We start from the raw sequence: 22,686 nt of genomic DNA, 5'->3' as shown, positions 1-22,686 counted from the left end.
GGTTGCGGGAGATAAGGCCTGCAAGACAGACAAACAGCCCTATCGGTCAGGGACACCTTGAGACAGGGATATCCCAACCCTAATTAGACCGCTCCGCCCTACCAGCATGAAGCAGTTCCGAGCCTGGACAGAGGCCTTAAGAGGAACCTGTTTGGACCAGCAGGCCTGACCTCGTCCTGTGTGAGGGCCACACAGAAGGTAAAGGGGCTAAAAAAAGGGGGCAACATACACTATCAGAAAGACAGCATCTTAGTACGTCATCTTGTTTACGTGCTGGGGATTCCCTGATGATGAGGTGGGGGAGCTCCTCTGATGTGATTATCTTGGGGAAAGTCATGTGATAAACATATCAAACCCTTTTTCAATACTGCCCTCATGCTCACTTGGTTTGTCTTGTGTGCAGTACAAGTGGCAGCGACAGGGTTTGCCATCTTCTGCAGCTGCTCGTGGTCCAACCCAGTGTGATGTCAGATACTGACACAGGGTTGCTGCACAGACTGGTGAAGGAAAAAAAACATCAGAGACAGAGTATTATAACAACAACAAACAACCTACAACTAAAAAATCATAAAACTTTAAAAAACTTGGTTGTCATTACAGTTTCTGAAAGGGTACTGCATGTTTGGAAATATCATTTCCTGGACTGTGACAGTTCAACCTGATCGAATTGCAAAATACTTAGAATCATTTCATTGGATCAGATGGGTTTCATAAGAGGGTGCAACTCATGCAATAATATAAGGAATATGGCACAAAGTTAAAGGCCAAATCTCTCATGATCTCCCTCGGGGCAGGGAAGGTCTTCAACAGGATTGCATGGCCTTATCTGTTGGGTGTCTTCTCAAAATTTTATTTAGATGACAGTTTTATTAAATAGACATCTCCTCTATATGCTGCCCCTCGTGCCTCAGTTATCACAAATGGCCTGAAGTGCTCTGAGTTTGCAGTAGGCCGTAACTCCAGACAAGGTTGCCCAGCCTCTCCCCTTTTGTTTGCCCTACCCATGAAGCCCTTGGCAGAGGTCATTAGGAGTGACCTGTTAGTAACAGGCATAGATTTGGGTCCTGTGTTGCATGCAAGTTCCCTTTACGCAGACGACATCATGCTTTATCCTACTAACCCTGAGGCTTCTATTGCGAGAGCAGTTGAGATAATTAGATACACCAGCCAATTTTAGGTCACAAGATTACTCTAAGTTGTAGGTAATGCCTCTGACTCCGAATGTATCCTGGTCCCCAACATATTACGCCCTCCTTCCCTGGTAGTTGTACAAAGCTAACCTCATGCCCCTAATTCACTAGATTAAAGAGGACCTGGCCTGCTGGACAGCCTTGGTGACTTCCACAGTTCTTGTACCCCCTTGAAATGATCCCGACTCTCAACAAAAACACTTTGTAAACAGCTCTCTGTCCTCCTTTCTCTGGAGAAATATGCAGGCTAGGTTGAAACTTACTACAACGCAATGCTCTCTCGAAGGGGTCTACTGGTGCTGGATGTTAAATGCTGCCACATTGCAAACCTCCGTAGTTACCTTTGGTATTTGTTTAGAGATGACGCCAAGTCTACTTGGCATACTTTGGAGGCAGCACCTGTGGCCCCTGTTTCTCTCTGTAACATTTTATTTGCTTCTTTTTCATTACGTTTAAGGCTCTTTGTGGCCTGGATCCAGATTACTTTTAAGACCTGTAACTTCCCTTATGAACCACTGTGTAGTTTGAGATCCTCAGGCAGAGGTCTTCTGCTTGTTCCAGAGTCTAGTCTGAGGACCAAAGGGGACAGAGCTTTTTAAGATATTTGCAAAAACACAGTTTCATGATCTCTGCTACTAAGTTGTACTTAATATTTCTTTTAAATGAATTCCTCATCAGCATTACTTGAAGTTTGTCATGTTTGTCATGTCTGTCATTAAATGATCAAACCCATATTAGAGTCTATAAATCATACTACTTACCTGCTTTGCTTCTACGCTACTTAATTATAACAGTTCATCCACAACTACAGTGATGTTGGCTGGAAAAGCCAATTAATTAATTATAAATCATTTGATTATAAGAGTGGATACTTTTACATAATTGAAAAAAATAAAGTGAAAATATTTTGTGAAACAGCCATAAATGTAGTGATATTTTTTCAGAGGTACACAATAGAGATAACATGCCGATGTCAGTGTGGTCCACATTAGTGTTTATTTCAGCACACTATGTAGATAAAACTAACTAATAAGCAGGAAGTGGAGTTCACTTTTTTGACTGAGGTATTAATACAAACTCTTGTGGACAAAAGCCTCCATTCTGTCTGTGACATCAAATACAATGTCCCTGATAACTGATTTCAGCCTCCAGTCACCACAAGGCCACATGTGCCTTTTGTAATATGCATGGAGTCATATGTGCTGAGTAAGTCTGCTGTGTGGAGATCTTGTGCAAGTCACATGAAATCTGAAAGAAAAACACAGTTTTCTATCACAATGGAGAAAATCTTGATTGTGTTTATCTCTGGCAGATGTTGCTTTTTGGTTACCGCAGACTTTTCATTGTGGGCCCCAACTTTATCTCACTTAACATCTATTCCACTTTGTCATCAAACCTTAAGTGTGTGTGATGTGACTCCTTGTGGCCAGAGAATGAGCCTGAGTCATGAGTTTGATGCAAGAAATTTGTGCTGGAATAAGTAATGCCTGACTGCATAAGTCCTGAAACTAATAAGGAATGCAGGGAGGAACTAATGAGTTAATGTTGTTTGTTAGAGATGTTTAGGTCATTACAGGAAAAATGCACACACTGTTCTCTCATAAAATAAAGTGTCACCTTTGGCAGACATTGACCTGAAATGACCTGTTCTCTGTCACTGGTTTTCCATGTATTTGGTCACAAACCCAAGTATCAGACAAATAACAATTTGACCTGATAAAGAGGTGCTAAATGAAGGTCAGAGTGTCAAAATGATTCTACTTACCACACTGTGAAAATACATACACATAGGCCACAGTGAGGGACGGTGGGCCCCCGGCTGGAGACACTGTGGCACAGGCCTGTTATCTGCTGTGTCCATGTGTCTCAACATACAGCATACAGACACTCCCAGTCTTCATATAGCCATTTGAATGCATTATTTGGGGAGTTTTGTTTAATGTACAGAATTGCAAATTGAGCAAATTGAGATATAAAGACAATTTGAAATCTTGTTTTACACAGTGCAAGATTTGCAAAAGATATAAAATAACAGACAATATAACACGTGGGGTTCCTTATAATGATGCAGTTTGAAAGGATATAACATGACACATCTGTAACATAGGCATCAGGCATGTGGATGAACTAGTATTTGGACTTCTTACCTACTTTTTAAGGAAAAAAAGGATATGAGGGAAGCGGCTGAAATGCATCATGTCAGTATTTGGAGTTGATTATGACACAGCTGCAGAGTCAAATTTAAAATGCCATTGTCAAACAATGACAGAAAACCAAATTCACATAGCTGCAGTGCGTGTAAAGCATTCACTCAATATAAGTTTTGTCGTCTTACAATGTTGAATCATAGCAGATATGGCTTTTTTTCACACTGATCAGCAGAAAAAGACATATTTCTTCTTCAGTGATGCAAATTAAATAAATACAAAATACATGTTTGCCTTACTATTTGCTCGCCTTTAATAGGAGGATTTAGAAGTCACATAATTAGTTGCATATAACTGTAGAAATACACCTGTATCTGTAAGGTCCAAATCGAATACTTATACAGGCACTGTGCATTTTCAAAACTCTAATTGGCAGACTAACGACAGCAGCACAGATGGGCTCTATCAGCATTACAACAAGCAGGCTGTTATCACTGAGAGCCAGAGCTAGCACCAAAGACCCACCTAGTCACAGTGTATTACTCAGCTACACAACCTGCCTTCCATTAACAAGCAGTACACACACTGTGGGTCAGTGTGACTTCGCTTCAGCTAACTAAAAGAATTGACCAGCACTTTGACAATTTAAGTCAGAATACTAATCAGTGCTCACTTTTTGTAGACTCATAATTTACCCATATATTGTATCTATCACTCTAATGTTTGTGTTCAATGGTAGTTGACTCGCCACCTTTACAAAAATAAAATATTCTCTTTAACTGTATAAAAAGTTATTTGTAGCAGACAATATTGTGAGAACACTCAGCAGGGTGGTCGCAGCTTTCCAGACTGCTCCACACAAATGTCTTCATTTGAATTCCCTCCGTGCATTTGACTTCAGTGTGACACTCTTGTGTGCTTTGAGCGAGGAAATGCCAGAGGCCACAAACTGAAGGTGGCAGTCTTTGTTGATTTTGGCGCCCCTCAGTGTAAATAAGGCAGAAACACTTCATGACTTCATAATTTGTTTTTTGCTCTGCGTGATAGTCAGGTTTTTCCTCACTGTCCGCATCCCTAATTGCAGCAAAGCATTTCCCCAGAAGTAAACTACATAGATTGTTTAAAAAAAAATGTTGAGTTAGTTTTACAAATGTTTAGGTTTACTTCTGTGTAGGTGCACAGACGACAAATATCTGCTGTTTATGTTCAGTGTTCTTCGACTCGAGCAACTGTTGCCATGCAGGTTGATAACATCACAAAGCACAACCAGTTTCCAACTCGTGCCTCCCAAAGGAGAAGCATTATATTAAGGCTGCACACCATCACCACACCCAGTTAGGAATTCTTAGATAAGAACATGTATGTTGTTGCTTAAAACTTTACATGCAGTTATAGCTAATTATAGAGCACTTACAAAAAGATTGTGTAATAGCTCTTTTGTGTCTGTGTGTAATCATACAGTATGCTTATAATAAAAAAAACTGTGATGTCATGAAAGTGACAAACAATAGTACTTAAAGAACCCATTAGCTTTATTTAAAGTTTGCAGCTTTGACATCAGAGTGAACAATGCGACATGATTAGTGGAAAATGAGCCGGCATGGAACTGAGAGTGAGCTGACAGACCAGTGGGCGGTGGTCTTCAGAAGCACTGACGATCACTCTAGTACCTAATCAATTTAAATTACAGAGGAGCTAATCATACAAAAAAAAAAAAAAAAAAAAAAAATTACAAAAAATAAAACTAAAAATACTGACAGCAGAAATTTAAAACTATCCCAATTTGATATGTATACAGAAAGACAACAACTGTACGCTTAGTTTTGCATTCAGCAACCACACATTACATAACATTGCTTCACTATCCACAACTTTTACAGTAATAAGTGTCTGAAATAGCCGGAGTCTTAGAAAAATGCTTTAGTAGCACATTATTAGCATAGAGCGGTACAGAGGCAGAAACCAAGAGGCAGTCTTCCTTCAAAAAATGACGTGCAACTACTGTGCACAGTCCTTGCATTCAATGAAAACTGGTAATTGCATGTAGGATCAGTAAACAAAAACTTAAAGAAGAAACCCAAAACAATTCAGCAATTAGAGAAGTACAGGCAATGAGGTTATAGGAAACCCTTCAGCAACATCTTCCCCCCGCCTCAGCTCTCATAATAAGGGACTTCCAGGAGTGGATTCATCATACTATAACCTTTAACCTTTTAGGCTACAGTAATCATTAACAGCCTGGAGAACCACAATAAGACCAGAGAGGGGGAGCCAGACGTTTGGCGATCTGCATCAAACAGAGCAGCTGGTGGGCCTAGTGCATCTCTGATGGGTTTGTATACAGCGAGGTTTTATCCCAGCCCGTTTTTAAGCAGGGCTGAGAGTAGACCGCAGGTGGCATTGGCAGTATACAGTCACACTGGCCCGTCTTCATGCTGCAGGACTGAGGGAGGTTTACATGATGACACAGGGTACACGGCTTTTGGTGATCTTATTCGGTGGTTTGCCATTGTAGGCGTCCTGGACTGCATTTAAGATCTGTGGCAGGACAACACATAAATCAGACAGTGTTATTGTTGTGATTTAAATGCGCTGAAAGAAGTATCCTGATGCTCTGCATGGCTGAAAGTGAATTTATTACCAACTCCGTGGTGGTTCTAAAATGAGGCGCAGCTTCAATAGTGTGGAATAAACAGTGACGTCTTTAGGCCTGGGTGTCCTGAATGTTTTATGAAGAGCCCCGGACTTCTCAGATTGTTTTAGCATGTTACCCTGAGTTACCGTCCCTGCTGAGGGAGTTTATTCAGCGGCTCCGCAGACAGCGTCTCTCCCCTCTCGCTGTGCACACACGGGAGTCAGTAGCTATGTTTCCATCCAAAAGTGATTCGAATCACTGGGAAATGCACATTAAAAAAAATACGAATCCTGTGTATTTCTGTTAAATGTACGGACTTTGGTGAAAACTACGAACTCGTGCTAGTTTTCCGCAGAACTGGAAACAAAACAAGTCTTGCATTCTTCTTCTTCTACGTTTTCTGGCGGTTGGCAACCAGCTTGTAAATGCATTACCGCCTTCCCGACCTGGAGTGTGTATATCACCATGGAGAGAGGTGCGCTACGTCAGACTTAATTCAAACATAACTGCTTCCATCCCACGTTTTGCGAATCAACATTTTTTTGAATCAACCAAAACCCGGCTAAAGCGAACGTATTTTAGTTTGTGCGAATCAGGGGATTTTAATTCGAATTTTTGGCGTTTCCATCATAATTTTCTGATGCGATACTTCAAGATGTGCATCTAAACAGGCTGATGGAAACATGGCTAATGTCGTAAAGTGATTAAACATTAGGTAATGTAAACCTATGTGACGCTCGTGGCTCAACAAAAACTACATGTATGTGAATGTGCAATAGTACTGGTAGCATAACAGCCTGTCACAGGTTGCAGAGTGATGACTAGAGGAGAAATGGCATAAAAAGTTCCAGGTGGGGAAAATAACAACTTAATTATTTAGGATTTTGCTAAAAGCGAAGCAAATAATGTGTTGATTTACACATGTAGAACCCAGGGGACATTTTTTGGATTTGGGAACTGTTTAAATGAAATAAAGAAATGAGAGATCATTTTTGTTCAGTTTTTACTGACTATCTGAAGGCAAACGGTTTGGTTAACATGTAAAAATATACCACCTGTTTGTTGCAATACTACGTTCTTACATCAGTAATAAACTATATATATATTTTCATGTATTCGTCGTATAATTATCGCAAAAATACCTTGAAATGTCGTGATATTATTTTAGGGCCATATCACCCACCCATGCCAGTATATTATTTTATACATACAATATATCATGTCATTAGATTATTATTGTATTAATGTAAAAGCAGGGTTTAACTCTTGTAGTAAGTTGGTGTTGAGCTCATTTGTACTGTAACTATTGATTATCATAATTATTTCCTCTATTGATCACGTGATGGTTTGTAAAGGGCCTGTTGAGCCTGTAAATCTACTCACATCATCTTCATATGGGAACCCTCCTGTCTCAAGCTTGGAGAAGATCAGCTGACCGTTGATGACAACCTCAAAGCTGCCTGCAAAGTAATAAAAATAATACTTAAGTTATCATCACCCTTCATGCTGCCTAGATGATCTTTGCCTTTAATGACACATCCCTTCACATTAACGACAGTTCTTGGCTTAATAACAACGTGATTACCAATAACTTACTCTGTCTTCCCACGAAGCCTGACACATCCGCATCAGGAAACTCCTCCTTGACACCCGATTGGAGCTCCCGATAGCGGGGTTCATACCCTCATTTACCGCTACAAGGGGAAAATACGTGTATTTTAAAAGCAGAATCCGTATGTCGGTCAGTGAGCGTTAGCCGGAGCTAGCTGCGAGCTAATCATGCTAACAGCTAATCCGTAGTAACAGTCGTCTTTAAAGTAGGATTTACGGCACGGACACAGACACAAACACACAGGGGTAGCCAAACCTTACACACAGTGACAATGAGTATAATAAAATATGTAATTACCAGTATTCGACTACAATTTTCACCCCCTTCGTAGGTGTTTTTGTCTTTTCACCGGTGTCAGCCATGGTTGCGCAGAGCTGTGTGTGATTTACTGTGTTCGCTGCTTTTGTAACACAGAGCCAGGCGGAGGGGCGGGGTTTACACATCAAGACAGCTGACACTAATTACACCGGAACCAAATGTGAGGAAAATTTCCATTTACAGTATAAAAGGAATAAATTTTGTTTTTTTTGTTTACTCAAAATAGGCCTACAGCTCAGAGCTAACACCATAGACATTATGAGACATGGGCACCTGAGCATAGTGATGCAAAGGGCCCCACCACCTCTCATACATGAGAGCAAGACAGGCAGACTTTGTGGTAGTGTTGCATGCCTTTGTAATCGTCAGGCATGTTTTTGTGGTTTTGTGCGTCCCCGTGGTCATTTTATGTCTAATGGAGGTAATTTCATCTCTCTTTCACAGTCATTTTGTTTGACTTTGTGGTGGTTTCGCCCGTTTTTGCATCTCTTTGTAGTCTCCTTGTGTCTCTGTTGTCATTTTGAGTCTCTTCCTGGATGGTATGTGTTAATTTAAGTGATATTTTGCAAATTTAGTCTTGTGGATGCCGCTGACACTTTGGGCCCGGGGCCTGTGCACAGTAGGCCCACTCATACCCCTTTTCCACCAACATGGAACCAGTTGCGTTCCAGGTCCTGCACCTAATTATGAATCGTTCTGGGCATTTTCACCAAAAATAAAGTGGTTCAGAACTGAAAAGTTGCTTCTCAGCTGGAACCAAAAAACAGCAGTATTTCTTGACAGTAGCCTAAGTGTGAACTGTGATGATATCAGTGGGCCTGTCATGGAAAGAGAGGATTGAGAGAACTACAACAGAGTCAGAACAAAAAGAGCGTACAGTGACCTTATTAATAGTTGGTCCATGTTTGTTTTTGGGTGCAAACAAATATCTGTAATGACAACGAAGCTCAAAGGTTTTCAGTGTCATCCGTGATTTTGCCACTACTTCCATTGTACATTGTGCAATACCCTCCTTCAATGACACATCACTTATTACAATGATTCTACTACAAACTGATGGAAACACGAGCTGGTTCACTAGATGGCACCAAGGCTCCAAGAATCTTGAAGGGAACCAGTTCAAGAACTAGTGATGGGCAAAGCAGTTCTTTAGATGTTACTGAATCACTAGAATCAGTTCATTAAAAAGATTCGTTCGAAAGATTCATTCACCAAATCGTTCAGTGCTTGGCAGGAGGAGCCCTGACTGTGTACTGCGTAGTCCGACTCAGTCTCTCTCTGTTGCTGCTGCTGCGTCTGCCCTGCACTGGTGAGTCTCATTACTGGCCAGCCTAATGTTTTAAGTTTGTTTATCTGGAAACTAAGTCTGTTAAAACAACGGGGAGTTGTGTGATTGTGTTCATATGGCTTGACTCCTGGCTACATTAGCCGTTAGCTTGGAGAAAACGGTCCCTATGAAAGTGTATGGTTGAGAAGAAATTATTTGAGTCACTCAGGGATCAGGGTTACGTCGTTCACCGAGTGATTCGTTCACAGAGTGATTTGCCATGCGGTACGCAGTCCCTCCCTGCACCCTGGCTGCCTTGTGACTCGCAAGTGATTCATCGTTCGCACGGACCGAATCGGCAGTTCCACTCCCGGCCTGCACACTTCGCTGCTGAGCCCAACTGAACTGAGAAATGAACGAATCAGTTCTAGCAGTGATTCAGTTCAGTATGTACACTAAACAGATTCGTTTAGTGTACATACTGAACTGAATCACTGCTAGAACTAAACAGATTCCTTCGGGAATGACACAACACTATCCAGAACTAGTATGGTGGAAAAGGGGTATCAATGTAAGTCCACTCACAAAGTGGCAATATTAGATGAAATGGGATGAAAACATGTTGTCCACCAATGGCTGAAATGTATTTTATGACAAGGATGTCTGATCATTGTTGGAAAGTAACTACATTTACTCAAGAACTGTACTGAAGTACAATTCTGCAGAAGCTGACTTGTGCTTTACTTAAGTATTTCTTTTCTTGGCTACTTAATACTTCTCCTCTATGTTTCAAAAAGAAATACTGTACACTACACACTACCTCTGAGATTAATATTTTAGCAGCAAATGTAATTATAAGCTTAGATATAGTATAAACATATAATTAAAAATCAAAACAGTGGCTCTGACTTTTTTGGCTTCTGATCCCTTACAAAAAAATCAACCCTTTTTCCTCCTCCCTCTCCCATTAATTATTTCGTGACCCCTCAGATTTATCCTGTGACTCTTTGAAAGGCCAAACTCTTAAACTGGGAACAACTGGACTAATCTAGCTGACTGTAATAAACAGGTAAAACTAGCTCCACCTGCAGCAGCTACAACAGTAAAAGGCTGCCTATGTGCATCAGTATTAACAAACTAATAATGTCAGATATATTAATGTATCAGTCACAGGAGACATTTTTTCCCCAGAAGAAGAATGTTTTCTTCTGATAGCCGTCTTTAAGTATGTATATTGACGATCATACTTATGTACTTTTAGGAAAGTAGGAAATGTAGGACTTTTACTTGTAGTGAAGTATCACACAGATTAGTCTGATAATCAGTTCTCTAGCTGCATTACTGGAAGTGAAAAGCATATTTTGATGATATATTACTGAAAGTATATCTGAGTTCATTTAAATGGAATTTACATTTTTACCACTGTGTTGTTTTCAAGAGTAAAAAGAATTGCTGTCATGAGTGTATTAAGCCCTGCGATAGTCTGGCGACCCGTCCAGGGTGTACCCTGCCTCTCTCCCGATGTAGCTGGGATAGGCTCCAGCCCCCCCGCGACCCTCAAGAGGATGAAGCGGTTAGAAGATGAATGAATGAATGAATGAATGAGTGTATTATTTTGAAAGGCATCAGCGGAAGCTTGGTCCTTTATTCTTTTATTCTAACTACATAAGTCAGCATGATCATTTATTGGGCTGGGCCACATAGCAGTGGTGGCAGAAGTTTTCAGATTGTTTACTTATGCAAAAGTATTGATAACACACAATAAAAAAAACTCCAACACAAGTAAAAAATCCTGCTTTTTTACTTGAATAACTGCACCATGACACATTTCACCAAATGACTCATGCCAAAAATGTTTATGGTTTCCTCTTAGTCTCCTACAGCGTGAACCGTTTCTATTCTCCCCCAGCTCCTCCACCCTAACCAAGCCTTTATCGACCAGGAAACATGCACAGTCACTGCAAGTCAATTGATTTTAATAGTAGATTTGTGCTGGAATTTGCACACCTAAAATAACACGCAAGACAAAATGTACTGTGTCAGACTATTATCATTTTAGATGTGCTCACATGGAGTCATCCCTAAATAAAGTTGTGTCTAATCACATTACTACACAAATGACTCACACAGAACTTACTTTGACTCCAGCATCCTTCGGTTTCCAGTGGAAGGAGAAGTGCTCAGATTTTTTTTACAGTACTAAAATGTAAAAACAACTGTTGCTAGTAAAAGTCCTGCTTTCAAAATCATACTTAAGTAAAAGTGAAAAAGTATTAGCATCAATATACTATATATCGGTGGAGCCGATTTTAATTACTGTATACTTATGGGTATTTTAACCTATAATAATATATAATAATGTATTGATTGATTTACATTTTCTATGAATAATCTTAATCCACAAAGTAACTAAAACTGTCAAAATAAATGTGGTAAAAAATACAATATTCCCATCTAATGTGTAGTGGAGTAGCATTAAACAGAAGTACTTAAGTAAAGTACAATACCTTAAAATTGTACTTAAGTGAAGTACTTGAGTAAAAGAGCTTAGTTATATTCCACCACTGTTTGTATCTGAGTAAATAATGAACCAGAAGAATTATTATCACTTAAGCGCTATAATAAACTGAAATATGAAATCTGCTGTACAAACAACAACTTTACAAAATATGACCCAGAATAACTGTCGTGTTTAAGCTCACATAATTCAATATAAGCAACAATAACACAATGTAATGATACACCAGCACAAGAAAAAGTCTCACATCAGAAATGTCACCTGAAAGTATGTAAGTATTATTAGAAAAATGTACCTAAAGTATAAAAAGTAAAAGTAATGGTAATGTAGGAAAATATGTCTCAAAGTGTTATAGTAATATATATATTTTTCAATTCCTCACCCAACCCATTCCAAAGATCTACACCACAGACTGAAACACACATACTCTTCTTGGTTGTACGAACACAATATTTTAAATTAAAAATTTAAATTAAATTTGCCCCTTTACTTATAATCCCCCTCCCTATTACGAAACATAATTTTGATGTTACCCTTGAGTGAATGATTCCTTGTCTTGAACATGATTATTGCAGTTTAAAATGTAATCAAATCCCACAGTTTCAAAGAATGTGATTTCAAATTTAATTTAAAATAGTGTGTTTGTATGTTCCCTATACCCCACATTATGTACAATCCTCATTGCTGTCTTTTGTAATATGTATAGTGCTTGTAGGTTGGTTTTATAGGTGTTACCCCAGACTTCCACACAGTAGGTTAGATGTGGTAGTACCAGTGGGGTATACAGGATATTCAGTGTTTTATGGTCCAGGAATGTGTCTTACTTTATTAATATTAAACCACTGTTTTAGTGAATCCATTTCTGTTGTGACCACCTCCAAAAGCTGCTGCAGGTCTTCCCCTGAACAAAGGATGTTAGTATCATCCGCAAATAGGACAAATTTTAACCTTCTTGATGTTCTATTGATGTCATTGATGTACAAGATGAACAGCTTCAGACCCAACACTGACCCCTGTGGGATTCCACAAGTAATGCCTAACAGATCAGATTTATAATCACCCATTTGTACGAATTGCTGCCTGCTGTTAATGTAGGTTTTTAGCCAATTCAACACCACCCCCCTTATACCATACCTTTCTATTTTTTTAAACAATATATCATGATTAATGGTGTTGAATGCTTTCTGCAGATCTATAAATACTCCTATTGCATATTTCTTGTTATCTATATAACTGGTTATTTCTTCTGTGAATTCCATCAATGCTAGAGATGTGGATCTTTTGGTTCTGAACCCATATTGACTGTCGGTTAATAGATGGTGTGTTTCATTGAAGTTATCCAACCTTTTGGAAAATATTTTGCCCATTTGTGAATGACAAACCTTGAATGACCTTATTTACTAGCATCATACTGATTGCATTAAAATCAGTATTTGTTTTGTTTCTGCACCTGTTGACTATATCTTTGATTTCTTTTGCTTCTACTGGCTTGAGATACATTGAATTTGAATTACATGCTATGTCTCTCTCCACTGTATTTCCCTGTTTTAACTATCTATCAATTATTGTTTTGGATAAATTTGTGTATGAAATCTTAATCTGTAAAGTATCTAGCAACAAAACCGTCATATGTTTCGGAGTGTGGGGAAGTAGAAGATTAAAATAGAAAAGGAAATCCTTAAGGAAAGTACAAATAACTCAAATTGGTTAAAAGTTTTGACCCCACAAAAGCTGCAGTGGTCATTACACATCAAAACCACTGGCTTTTTTCATATTTACAGTCCTGTATCTTTTCTGATTATGTATGTATTTTTCTTATGTAATGTCGAATGGTTGTAAAGTCACTTGAAAACACTTTAATGCTTTTTGGATTATACATTATCTTTACTATCAGTCTGTGTTTGGTAAATGATAAATGCTGCACACGCTCTTTGTGTTTCTCTCAGAGTGGACTGTCGACCTGCTGCTGAGAGGTGGGGCTCTGACTGTCCACTGCAGGTATGTCTGATTACTCATTACAGACAACCTTCAGACTCATAAACGCATAAAAACCCAGACTTCTGCTGCCAGATCACTCCTTCAACAGGAAGCTCTGTCGACAGTTTTCACAAAGGGACACAGGAGCACAGACGTGACTTGGGAATGATGTCTGGTTTAAAGCCTATGTGTTTTTAGATGGTCCAGAATGTGAGATGGCAACCAGCGGGCAGTCAACATGTGAGTTTAATTCTTAATGTCTTATATCTGTGTGACATCCATGATGTATTGATTTTAATTTTAAACAACTTAGATATTTAATTTAGTATCATAAAGTAGAAAGAAAATCAGCAAATATTCACACTTTTTGAACCACTGAATATTTTAACACTTTTGCCATTTTTAAAAATGACTTCAGTGATTAATTATCAAAACTGTTGCTGCTTTTTTTGTCAAAAACATTCAAAGACAAAAATATTTCATTAACAACCATAAATGGGAATGAAAATTAATGCATATATATATATATCAATATTTAAATTAGGAGGCTGCAACCAGTGAATTTGTGCTTTTAAAAATTACTCAAACATTAAATTATCACAGTTGTCATGTCTAATTTTCTGTGAAGTGACAAATGGATTCATTGACGGATTATTTCATATTAATACATGTTGCTTGTGTTTGCTCAATGAGAATCTGTCATTCCATTTGACCAATAAAACTGATTTTAGGCAATGTGGCTTTCTTATTAATCTCTTCTGTGTGTTCATATCTTTGTCAGGGGACGGCTGGTGCACATCACAGTTGAAGATTATCCTTCTTGGTGGCAGAAACTCTGGAAAGAGCTCACTGGGGAACTTAATCCTGGGCAGAGAGGAGTTTGTCACCAAAGAGAGGACCTCCTGCTGCCGGAGGCTGCGTGTGGTGGCGGGACGATGGCTCACTGTGGTGGACACTCCCGGCTGGTGGTGCGACTTCAGCGCTCAGGACACATCAGAGCTGGTGAAGAGGGAGATTGTCAGCAGCGTCTCTCTGTGCTCACCAGGCCCACATGTATTTCTTATCACAATCAAGGCCAGCTCAGGCTTCTCAGAGAAGCGTCGCAGGGCTGTGGAGGAGCACGTGTCCCTGCTGGGTGAGAGCGTGTGGAGTCACTGCATGGTTGTCTTCATCTCTGCCAACAGTGCTGAACACACAGATGCTGAGGAGCTGGTACAGAGGGGGGGAAAGGCCCTCGGCTGGCTCAGTGACAAGTGCAGTCAGAGGTGTCACAGTGTTATCTTGAGCGATAATACTGAAGTCACCGAGCTGCTGGAAAACATACAGAAACTTGTCACAGGAAATGGAAACAGAGTGTTTGAAATGCAGGAACACATTTTACAGGCGAGTGCAGAGGAGAAGAGGAGAGTGGAGGAGAGGGCTCAGCAGAGGTTTGTGAGGATGAAGACACACAGATGTCTCATGAGGGGTGAGTTCATCAGAATCTTTTAAATGTATCGCTTATGTTTTGCTGTTAAAGAGATAATCTCCACAGCCCTGCTCTTGTTGTTTGTACACTGAACTTCACAGACACATCCTGTCACACACAATATGGAGTACTATACTGTCTTTAGATTTATCTGCTTGAGGTTGGGGTCGGCCCTAATTTGTATAGCTGCAACAAATCACATGAAAAGAAAGAAAAGAAATAAAACAATGTACAACTTTCTGACTCCCCTACCCTGCTTGTGGCACTTATCCTTAAGCCCATTGATTCCTACTAAAGCATACATTTTTAGAAAGAAGAAATCATAAATACATAGTTTCATTTATTAAAAAAAGTAAATTAACTCCCTAAAATGGCTGGACACTGTAGCTTTTAGCAAACGTGAGTCACACAGGAATAAATTGGGTATAGTTTGGAACTACTTTCAGCAGTGGATTAATCCACATTTGGAGCTCTATTGGTGACTAATTGGGGCAGCAGGGTGGTGTATGTGGGACTGAGTCAAAATAAACTACAACCTGTGTTTCTAGTAATAAAGGAACATTTCACTGAGTGCAACAGCGTGGCTCATTGATGTGTTTTTAGTATATCAGACTTCGATATACACACAATACTTGTCGACAGAAGCTTTCGGTGTTCGTTTAGTTTTTGTTTTTATTTATTTTAACACTTTTTCAATTCCAATGTGAAAGAGGTCCTAACATTGAAATATCGTAATTTAAATGCTGTTGAAACAAAAAGTTGAATTGTTTATGCAAATTTAGCCTGAGTTATTTTGGAGAATATTCGAGGACGTAATGAAAATGTAAAACCAAAAATTGATGTAGGCTATTTACACCTTAGTTTTCGTAGAGAGCTTACACTGTAAGCTACGCAGATCATGACCTACACTGTTGCGAGCATTTATACTTGTGCGGTGGTGTGTCTGTGTCACTCTGCAATTACACCTCCAAAATAACAGTCAATGGTTTGGTTTCTGTCAAGTGCTGTAAAGTTTAGTTGATTCAAAACACACCCAAAAACACACATTAAACATGGCTTAATAGCGATAATTTCAAACAAAAGTACACAAATCAGCTTCACTACAACTCACAGGATTCACAGACACTTGGTTTATCTGGACACATTTTACCTACAAATACAACATGCTAATGTTTTTAGCACAAGCCTTTGGCATTTTACATTGGAGAATTAACCTATGGCTTAGCTACGCCCCCCTCCACTCACTTCTACAAACTATCAACATTCAGTGACCGGGCGCTATGGCAGGTGTCACAATACACGGCATTTCGCAGGAGGCAATTGATTTTTGGAGACATAGCAATCAGATGTCATTGAGAAGTAACCAAAAGGGCCTAAACTGTGCATTGGAGGGATATATTCATCATTTTATTGTTGAGCAGGTCGATGAAAAGCTTAAATTACAAGCCAAAATTTCCAGGTCACAGTGTACGCTTGTGAACCACATCTCGTTGCCGTCACCATCAAAGACAAAGTTAAAGTGCCAGTGAAGCTAAGGTTTTTGGCTCAGAATATGAGAAAAGGATAACGGCCTTTTTACCATCTTTACCAAGAGTGTCTCTACGTTAGTTTGGTGCTGCAGTATTTACACTGAATCATTCAGCATAATGTTTGCCAACCTTTGTTATCTCTGCGATTACAGATAAGTTAATGAAGCTAAGCTCCAGAAGTTAACGTTAGCTTAACTAGAGCCCTTTGGACAACAGCTAACAATGATGTACGATCACCAAAGTACAAAACTAGAACAAAATAGGCTAATGAACTCCCAGCAAACAAGGTGACATGATGAACAACGCAGCTAGGGGATAATGTTTGGCTAACTTTAGCTAACGTTAGCTGGAGATGTTAAAGATAACTTTATATTTCTTTCCAGCAAGGTGACAGTATGTTGCCTCAAACACGATGTTGACTTACCTTAGAACAGATGTAGACATCATTGTTAATCTTATTCACGTTGTGTTGATGTTGTGGTCTACGGCACAACTTTATCCAAAGGAGACACTTTTCTTGGTTGATATGTGGTTTAGGAAAGGGTAAAAAATACACCTCATCACCCAGCCTCGCAGGATACCTTGTGTCGAAGTTGCATGTACCCCACGCACACCGTTTGACCATTTTTAAACTTCAAATCTCAGAAAAAGCTCATAAAACTGAACAAAACTGACTTTCTGTATGCATTTCAATGAACGTCCAGGCAGAGAATGTCCGAGTGTATAGGAATGGCTATACACACTGTGTGTAAATTATGTTTCATGAACACTGAAATATGTCTGGAAAGACAATACATATACAGTATGATGCTGAGTGACATGTGACATAAAAAACATAACTGAGGAAGATTCAGCAAAGACAAGCCACGTCTCCGGTGTCATCCTCTGTTTTCTTTTGTTTCAGTTATTCATACTGAATACTGTATACTGGTGCTGCAACCCGGTACCTGTAACACTAGCTGGAAAATGTATTGAATAGAAGTCCAAAGAAAAATAACCTAAACACTTAAACCACCAAGCCAAACCTCTATCTGGTCTATATTTCCTTTTTAATTCTTTCAGAGAGGCTGTGGCCCATTACTGATATCCGGATTGTGTTGGTGGGAGCAAAGGGTTCTGGGAAAACTTCCACTCTGAACACAATCCTGAGCAGAGAGAGCAGCCAGCCAGTGAGAAGAACAGCTCGGTGCCTGGTTGGGAAAGGAGTGGTGTTTGGGAGACAGGTGACAGTGGTGGATACACCAGGCTGGTGGATGAACTACTTCTGTGATGAGAGCCCCGTGTTCGACCGGAGGGAGCTGGTGCTCAGTTTGTCTCTGTGTCCTCCGGGGCCTCACGTCTTCCTGCTGGTGATCCGTGTGGACAGATCCTTCACTGAAACCTACAGGAGGGCGGTGCAGGAGCACCTCCAGCTGATCAGTGAGCACATCTGGAGCCGTGTCATCGTGCTGTTCAGTTTCGGGGACTGGCTGGCAGGCACCACCACCGAGCAGTGCATCGAGAGCGAGGGAGAACCTCTGCAGTGGCTCGTTGAAAGATGTGACAACAGGTATCACGTCCTGAACAATAAAACTAAAGGGGATGGATTTCAAGTCAGAGAGCTGATTGGGAAGATTGAGGAAATGTTAGCCAACTGCAACAATGGCCTGCATTATAAAATGAAGAGGGAAGTGATGGAACAGCTGGAGGGGAAGATGAGAAGAGAGGAGGGGAGAGCCAGGGAGAGACTGATGAGGAAGGAGGAACAAAGGCAGATGGCGAGGTCTCAGCTGGGTGAGTTAGATACATTTAAAAGTGATAAACAATGTCAGCATGATCTTGTTGTGCTTATCTAATAAACTATATTTAATTTAGCTGTGGAGATGTTGTTCTCTATGTGGATTTCTTGGATGTAATTCAAGCAGAAGGAGTTTGTTTGATTTGTAAAACTTCTCTCCAACAGAGAAGCTCAAACCTCCTCCAGATCTGAGACTGGTGCTTGTTGGCGGCAGGAAAACGGGGAAGAGCTCATGTGGAGACACCATCCTGAGCACAGAGTGCCTCCACACTGAAACCACTTCCTGCTCTGAAAAGCGAGCCAAAATCTGCGGCAAGACGGTGGCAGTGCTGGACACACCGGGCTGCTTCTCTTTGACCTCTGACCTCCTTGACGCATCCTGTGCCATCCTCCTGGTTGTCAATGTGAGCTCCTCATTCAGAGATACCCACATGGAGGCCATGGAGAAACATCTGGAGGCAGGAGGAGGCCAGATGTGGAGCAGAGCTGTGGTACTGTTCAGCCATGGCGATTGGCTAGGCGACACAAGCATAGAGCAACGCATCGAGAGTGAAGGAGAGGCGCTGCAGAGGCTGGTTGAGAAGTGCGGGAACAGATATCACGTCCTGGATAACAAGCACCGAGGTGACGGAGCTCAGGTTAAAGAGCTGATTGAACTGATAGACGAGATGCTGGTTGGAGAAAGGTTAGCTGTGTTGCACAGAGGTGATCACATGTGGAGAAGTGTTTCATCACAGGACGCAGTGACGCCGTGTAAAACTGATTTAAAGATGCTGACGAGCTGCAGTCATCAGCTGTCCCATGACTGTAAGTAAACCTAATGCGCTTGTGTTTTTTCCCAGCATGTCACAGTTTCATTTGCACTGAGGTTTGTAATGATATGATTCTTTTAAAGCAGTGGTTCCCAACCTGGGGGTAGGGAGCCCCCAAAGGGAAGGGTTTTGAGACAATTAACAGGAAAGAAATTAGAATATTATTAATTACAGTTCACTAATCTCATCACAGCTGGTGAATTCCAGCAACAAAGGGAGGAAGACTCTAACACGAACAAACACACATAACATAATCAGGTAGGATGGAGGGAAATTTACCTGAGGACAGGAACTGGAACAGAATCAGTTTCACGTGGCTGGAACACAAACTCATAAGACACAATAACTGTCTGGTAGAGTGAGTGGAGATGGGCTGCAGGTAGTGATGGCCAAATGAGGCCTCATGAACCACTGTCTTTATTTTCTGAAGCCACCAGATGGCGCTGTCTGTTCAACAATGGTTTGAAAGCACACGTCATTGCCTTTATCTTTAAACCAAGAGCGCCATCTGGTGGGGTCAGAAAATAAAGAAAGTGGTTCATGAGGCTTCATTTGGCCATCACTAGCTGCAGGTGGGAACGCAGATGTTGTCTGTGTCTGAAATTCCAAAATAACATGCTTTTTAGTGTGCTTAAACAGTATGTGAGATTATTTTTTGGTATTTCTGAAACCCTAGTATGACACCCATAGTACATGAATTGGTGAAATGTTATAGGATGCAAACACTGGACACTGCAGTGGCATAAATGTCCCACAGTGCAAGGTAACTGACAACATTCAAGACAGAGTACAGCTCTGTAATGTCAATAACACTTCAATTTAAGTGAAAACATAAGAATTCACTTTGCCATGTGTAAAATATTTTGTATATAATAGTCCTCCTTACTTTTAAATTGACAGTATTTTTAAATTAATGGTAGAGAGGAGACTGGGGCGGATTCCATCAAGACATGTGTCTCCAATTGGTAAGAAGGCTCTTAGGAATTGATGCAGTATTTATAGCTCAGTGTGTCCGAAAAGATACATATGACTGTTTAATTACATGAAAGTATGTTTAACAATAGCACCCATATTGAGTGTGTAGTGCATTGTATGTATGTCTCGTATTTCAGATGTATGTGTGGGACAGGTGGGAAAGTCTGAGGGCATCTAGTGGACAAATGGAGAATGGTAATGTTGGGGTCTGAAGACAGGGACAGAAAGACTTTGTGACAGATCTTTGCTTTTTTTTGAGTGAATTGCTGCATAATCTTATGTCCTCAAGCCTGTAAAAATTACTTGAACCATGAGTTATACTATTATGTTAACTTGCAAAACACATATGCAACCACTGATGATTAGTAACAAGTCAGTCGACAGTACATGTTTTTAGGAAATCAAAAGCCAAAAAGCTTTGGAGCCACTGTTTTAAAGCATCTGCTCTCATAGTTTTACATGTTCATAGTTAAAACAGGAGGGCGTTTTTTTTTTTAAGATCATTCCCATTACATCTTTAAACTCCAGATTAAAAAGACAAACATCGTGTACTGACACATCAACCATATTCCCTTTTTACACAAACACTTAACATCATGAATGCACGAATAATTATTTTAAATAAAATACAACTAAGATTTATGTTAAAAAATAAGAAGAGTATGGGTCAAAAACACATTAAAAAAAATGAAGCCTATTAAGCATTTACTAATGAACTCCAGTTTGTATATCTGCCAACATTGCACTGATATATTAATGATAAGCTGATATAAGCTAATTATATGTATTTATTTTACTTAATTTGACTGGGGCAATGCACATTAATTAACAGTGTTATACATGTGCCACAGAGTAAACATTGCATTAAATTAGTTATTGAAATTGGATGTAATTATAGACAACAAGATTATGCACTATACAGAACAGCATTATGGTATATTATTTGGTATTAATGAAAACATACAACACTGTAACATACACAACACAGAGTAAGCAACACATACGGGAAATCTAAAAGTCCTATCAGGTGTAACATGGGGAGGGATCAAATCAAAACCTGGTTGATGGTGTAGACAGTGAGGTAGCAGCATCTGTTACCGAGAGATAAACTGATTTTTATCTCTGACGGTTGGTATTTTTATGGCTCGCATGAATTCACAGCACCATGTTATCTCTTTTACAGTGACTGAGTCAGCCAAACCCACCACTCTAACATCAGTGAGCTGCTCAGGAGGCCCAGATAATGGTGGACAGATAGTGGCACTACCAGCAGGAAGAGGACAGACTGGACCCTCCATCTGGGACAGACACAGCTTCATGTCTTCTTTGCTCTCTGGCAAGAAATCACTGAGGTGGACTATAAATCTGCCAGCCTGGTCTCCTGATGAATTTCTTCACCTGAGACTGAATGGTGAAAGCAGTCATCCAACAACAATGCTTCTGGTTTTACCTCACACACAACACAGGATGCTTGGAGATGGAAATGGCATCAGTGTGAAGTCCCTCTGCCACCCTGCACTGAGAGAGCGGACTCTCAGGAGGCTCTCTGAATCCGAAAGTCTGCAGGCGCTGATTGACCGGTGGGACGGCAGCAGCCTGGAGGAGCTAGAGGCCTTCATTGACTCGTACTTTGAGATGATTTGGGAGCAAACCATGGGGTCATGTCAGGAACCTGAATGTCCCGCTGCAGAACAGGATACTGTCGTGGAGGAGGAGGGCGGACAGGAGCAAATGCTCAAATCTATTGATAGGAAACTTTCAAAGCTGGAGCTCCTTGAGGAGATCAGGAGGGATCTGTCTGAGCTGAGGGCGAGTCTGGACAACAGCTGGAAGGTCGTACAGGAACTGAGAGAGAAAAGTAAACAGGATGATGATAATAGATGTTGATACAAAGAGTAAACTGTTTTCTCATACAGTAAAAATTATTCAACATGTGTTTTTCTTACCATGACTTAAAAAATGAACAATCATTTACTTTTGTTAAAGTTGTAATGTTTTTTCTCCACAAGGGGGAGCTGTTGTATAAGAGTACAGTATTATGTGGCTGCTGAAGCATCACACTTGAGCAGTGGTGGAGGAAGTTGTCACGTTTTACTCAAGTAAAAGTAGCAGTACACAGTCTACGTAAAAGCGCAGAAATATTAGCATCAGAGTTTACTTAAAATACCACTAGTAAAAGTACTCATTATGCAGAATGGCTCAATTCAGAAAAATGTATGTTATTGAATGATAATTACTGATGCATTAATACATACATTATTATAATTTTGCAGCTGTTGTGGTGGAGGTGGAGCTAACTACTTGACAAACTACCGGTTTGATGTTTAATTTCCCCCTGGGGATCAATAAAGTCTCATCCTGTAATAATACATAATCAATTTATCTGCTTATTACATTGTGTATAATTGCTCACTGTATATATTTTTCGTTTAAAGATTATTTTGTGGGCTTTGCCTTTATT

The 22,686-nt window shown here is 40.1% G+C and overlaps 2 protein-coding genes across 3 annotated transcripts; one reads left to right on the top strand and one right to left on the bottom strand.

Annotated features, from left to right (window-relative positions):
• The first annotated feature begins 142 nt into the window (after positions 1-142).
• Positions 143-22,420, top strand: LOC125880203 (GTPase IMAP family member 8-like). Of its 2 annotated transcripts, none has more exons than XM_049562529.1 (6): positions 143-198; positions 13,634-13,904; positions 14,446-15,132; positions 17,724-18,434; positions 18,604-19,245; positions 21,409-22,420. In XM_049562529.1, exons 2-6 carry the CDS (start codon positions 13,880-13,882, stop codon positions 22,110-22,112), a joined length of 2,769 nt encoding a protein of 922 aa, XP_049418486.1. In that variant the 5' UTR covers positions 143-198; positions 13,634-13,879; the 3' UTR covers positions 22,113-22,420. The 2 variants fall into 2 exon arrangements, with proteins under 2 accessions (XP_049418486.1, XP_049418485.1); XM_049562528.1 differs by lacking the exon at positions 143-198 and adding an exon at positions 8,164-8,323.
• On the bottom strand, positions 4,852-8,028 carry LOC125880207 (migration and invasion enhancer 1-like). Its single transcript, XM_049562539.1, has 4 exons — positions 7,882-8,028; positions 7,569-7,666; positions 7,356-7,432; positions 4,852-5,875 (listed from the first exon to the last, which is right to left on the bottom strand). The coding sequence occupies exons 1-4, from the start codon at positions 8,025-8,027 to the stop codon at positions 5,792-5,794; spliced, it is 405 nt and encodes a 134-aa protein (XP_049418496.1). The 5' UTR covers position 8,028; the 3' UTR covers positions 4,852-5,791.
• Positions 22,421-22,686: the final 266 nt, after the last annotated feature.

Source organism: Epinephelus fuscoguttatus, linkage group LG19, assembly GCF_011397635.1.
Source record: "Epinephelus fuscoguttatus linkage group LG19, E.fuscoguttatus.final_Chr_v1".
NCBI lineage: Eukaryota > Metazoa > Chordata > Actinopteri > Perciformes > Serranidae > Epinephelus > Epinephelus fuscoguttatus.
The sequence above is the reverse complement of the archived record's forward strand: the minus strand, read 5'-3'. Positions and strand labels throughout refer to the sequence as shown.

Bases quoted from the DNA above. Each gene is read 5' to 3' on its own strand.
- LOC125880203 (XM_049562529.1), top strand. From the start codon at position 13,880: ATGGCAACCAGCGGGCAGTCAACAT. The intron at 18,435-18,603 runs GTGAGTTAGATA...TCTCTCCAACAG, and splicing joins GATGGCGAGGTCTCAGCTGG to AGAAGCTCAAACCTCCTCCA. The intron at 19,246-21,408 runs GTAAGTAAACCT...TCTCTTTTACAG, and splicing joins TCATCAGCTGTCCCATGACT to TGACTGAGTCAGCCAAACCC.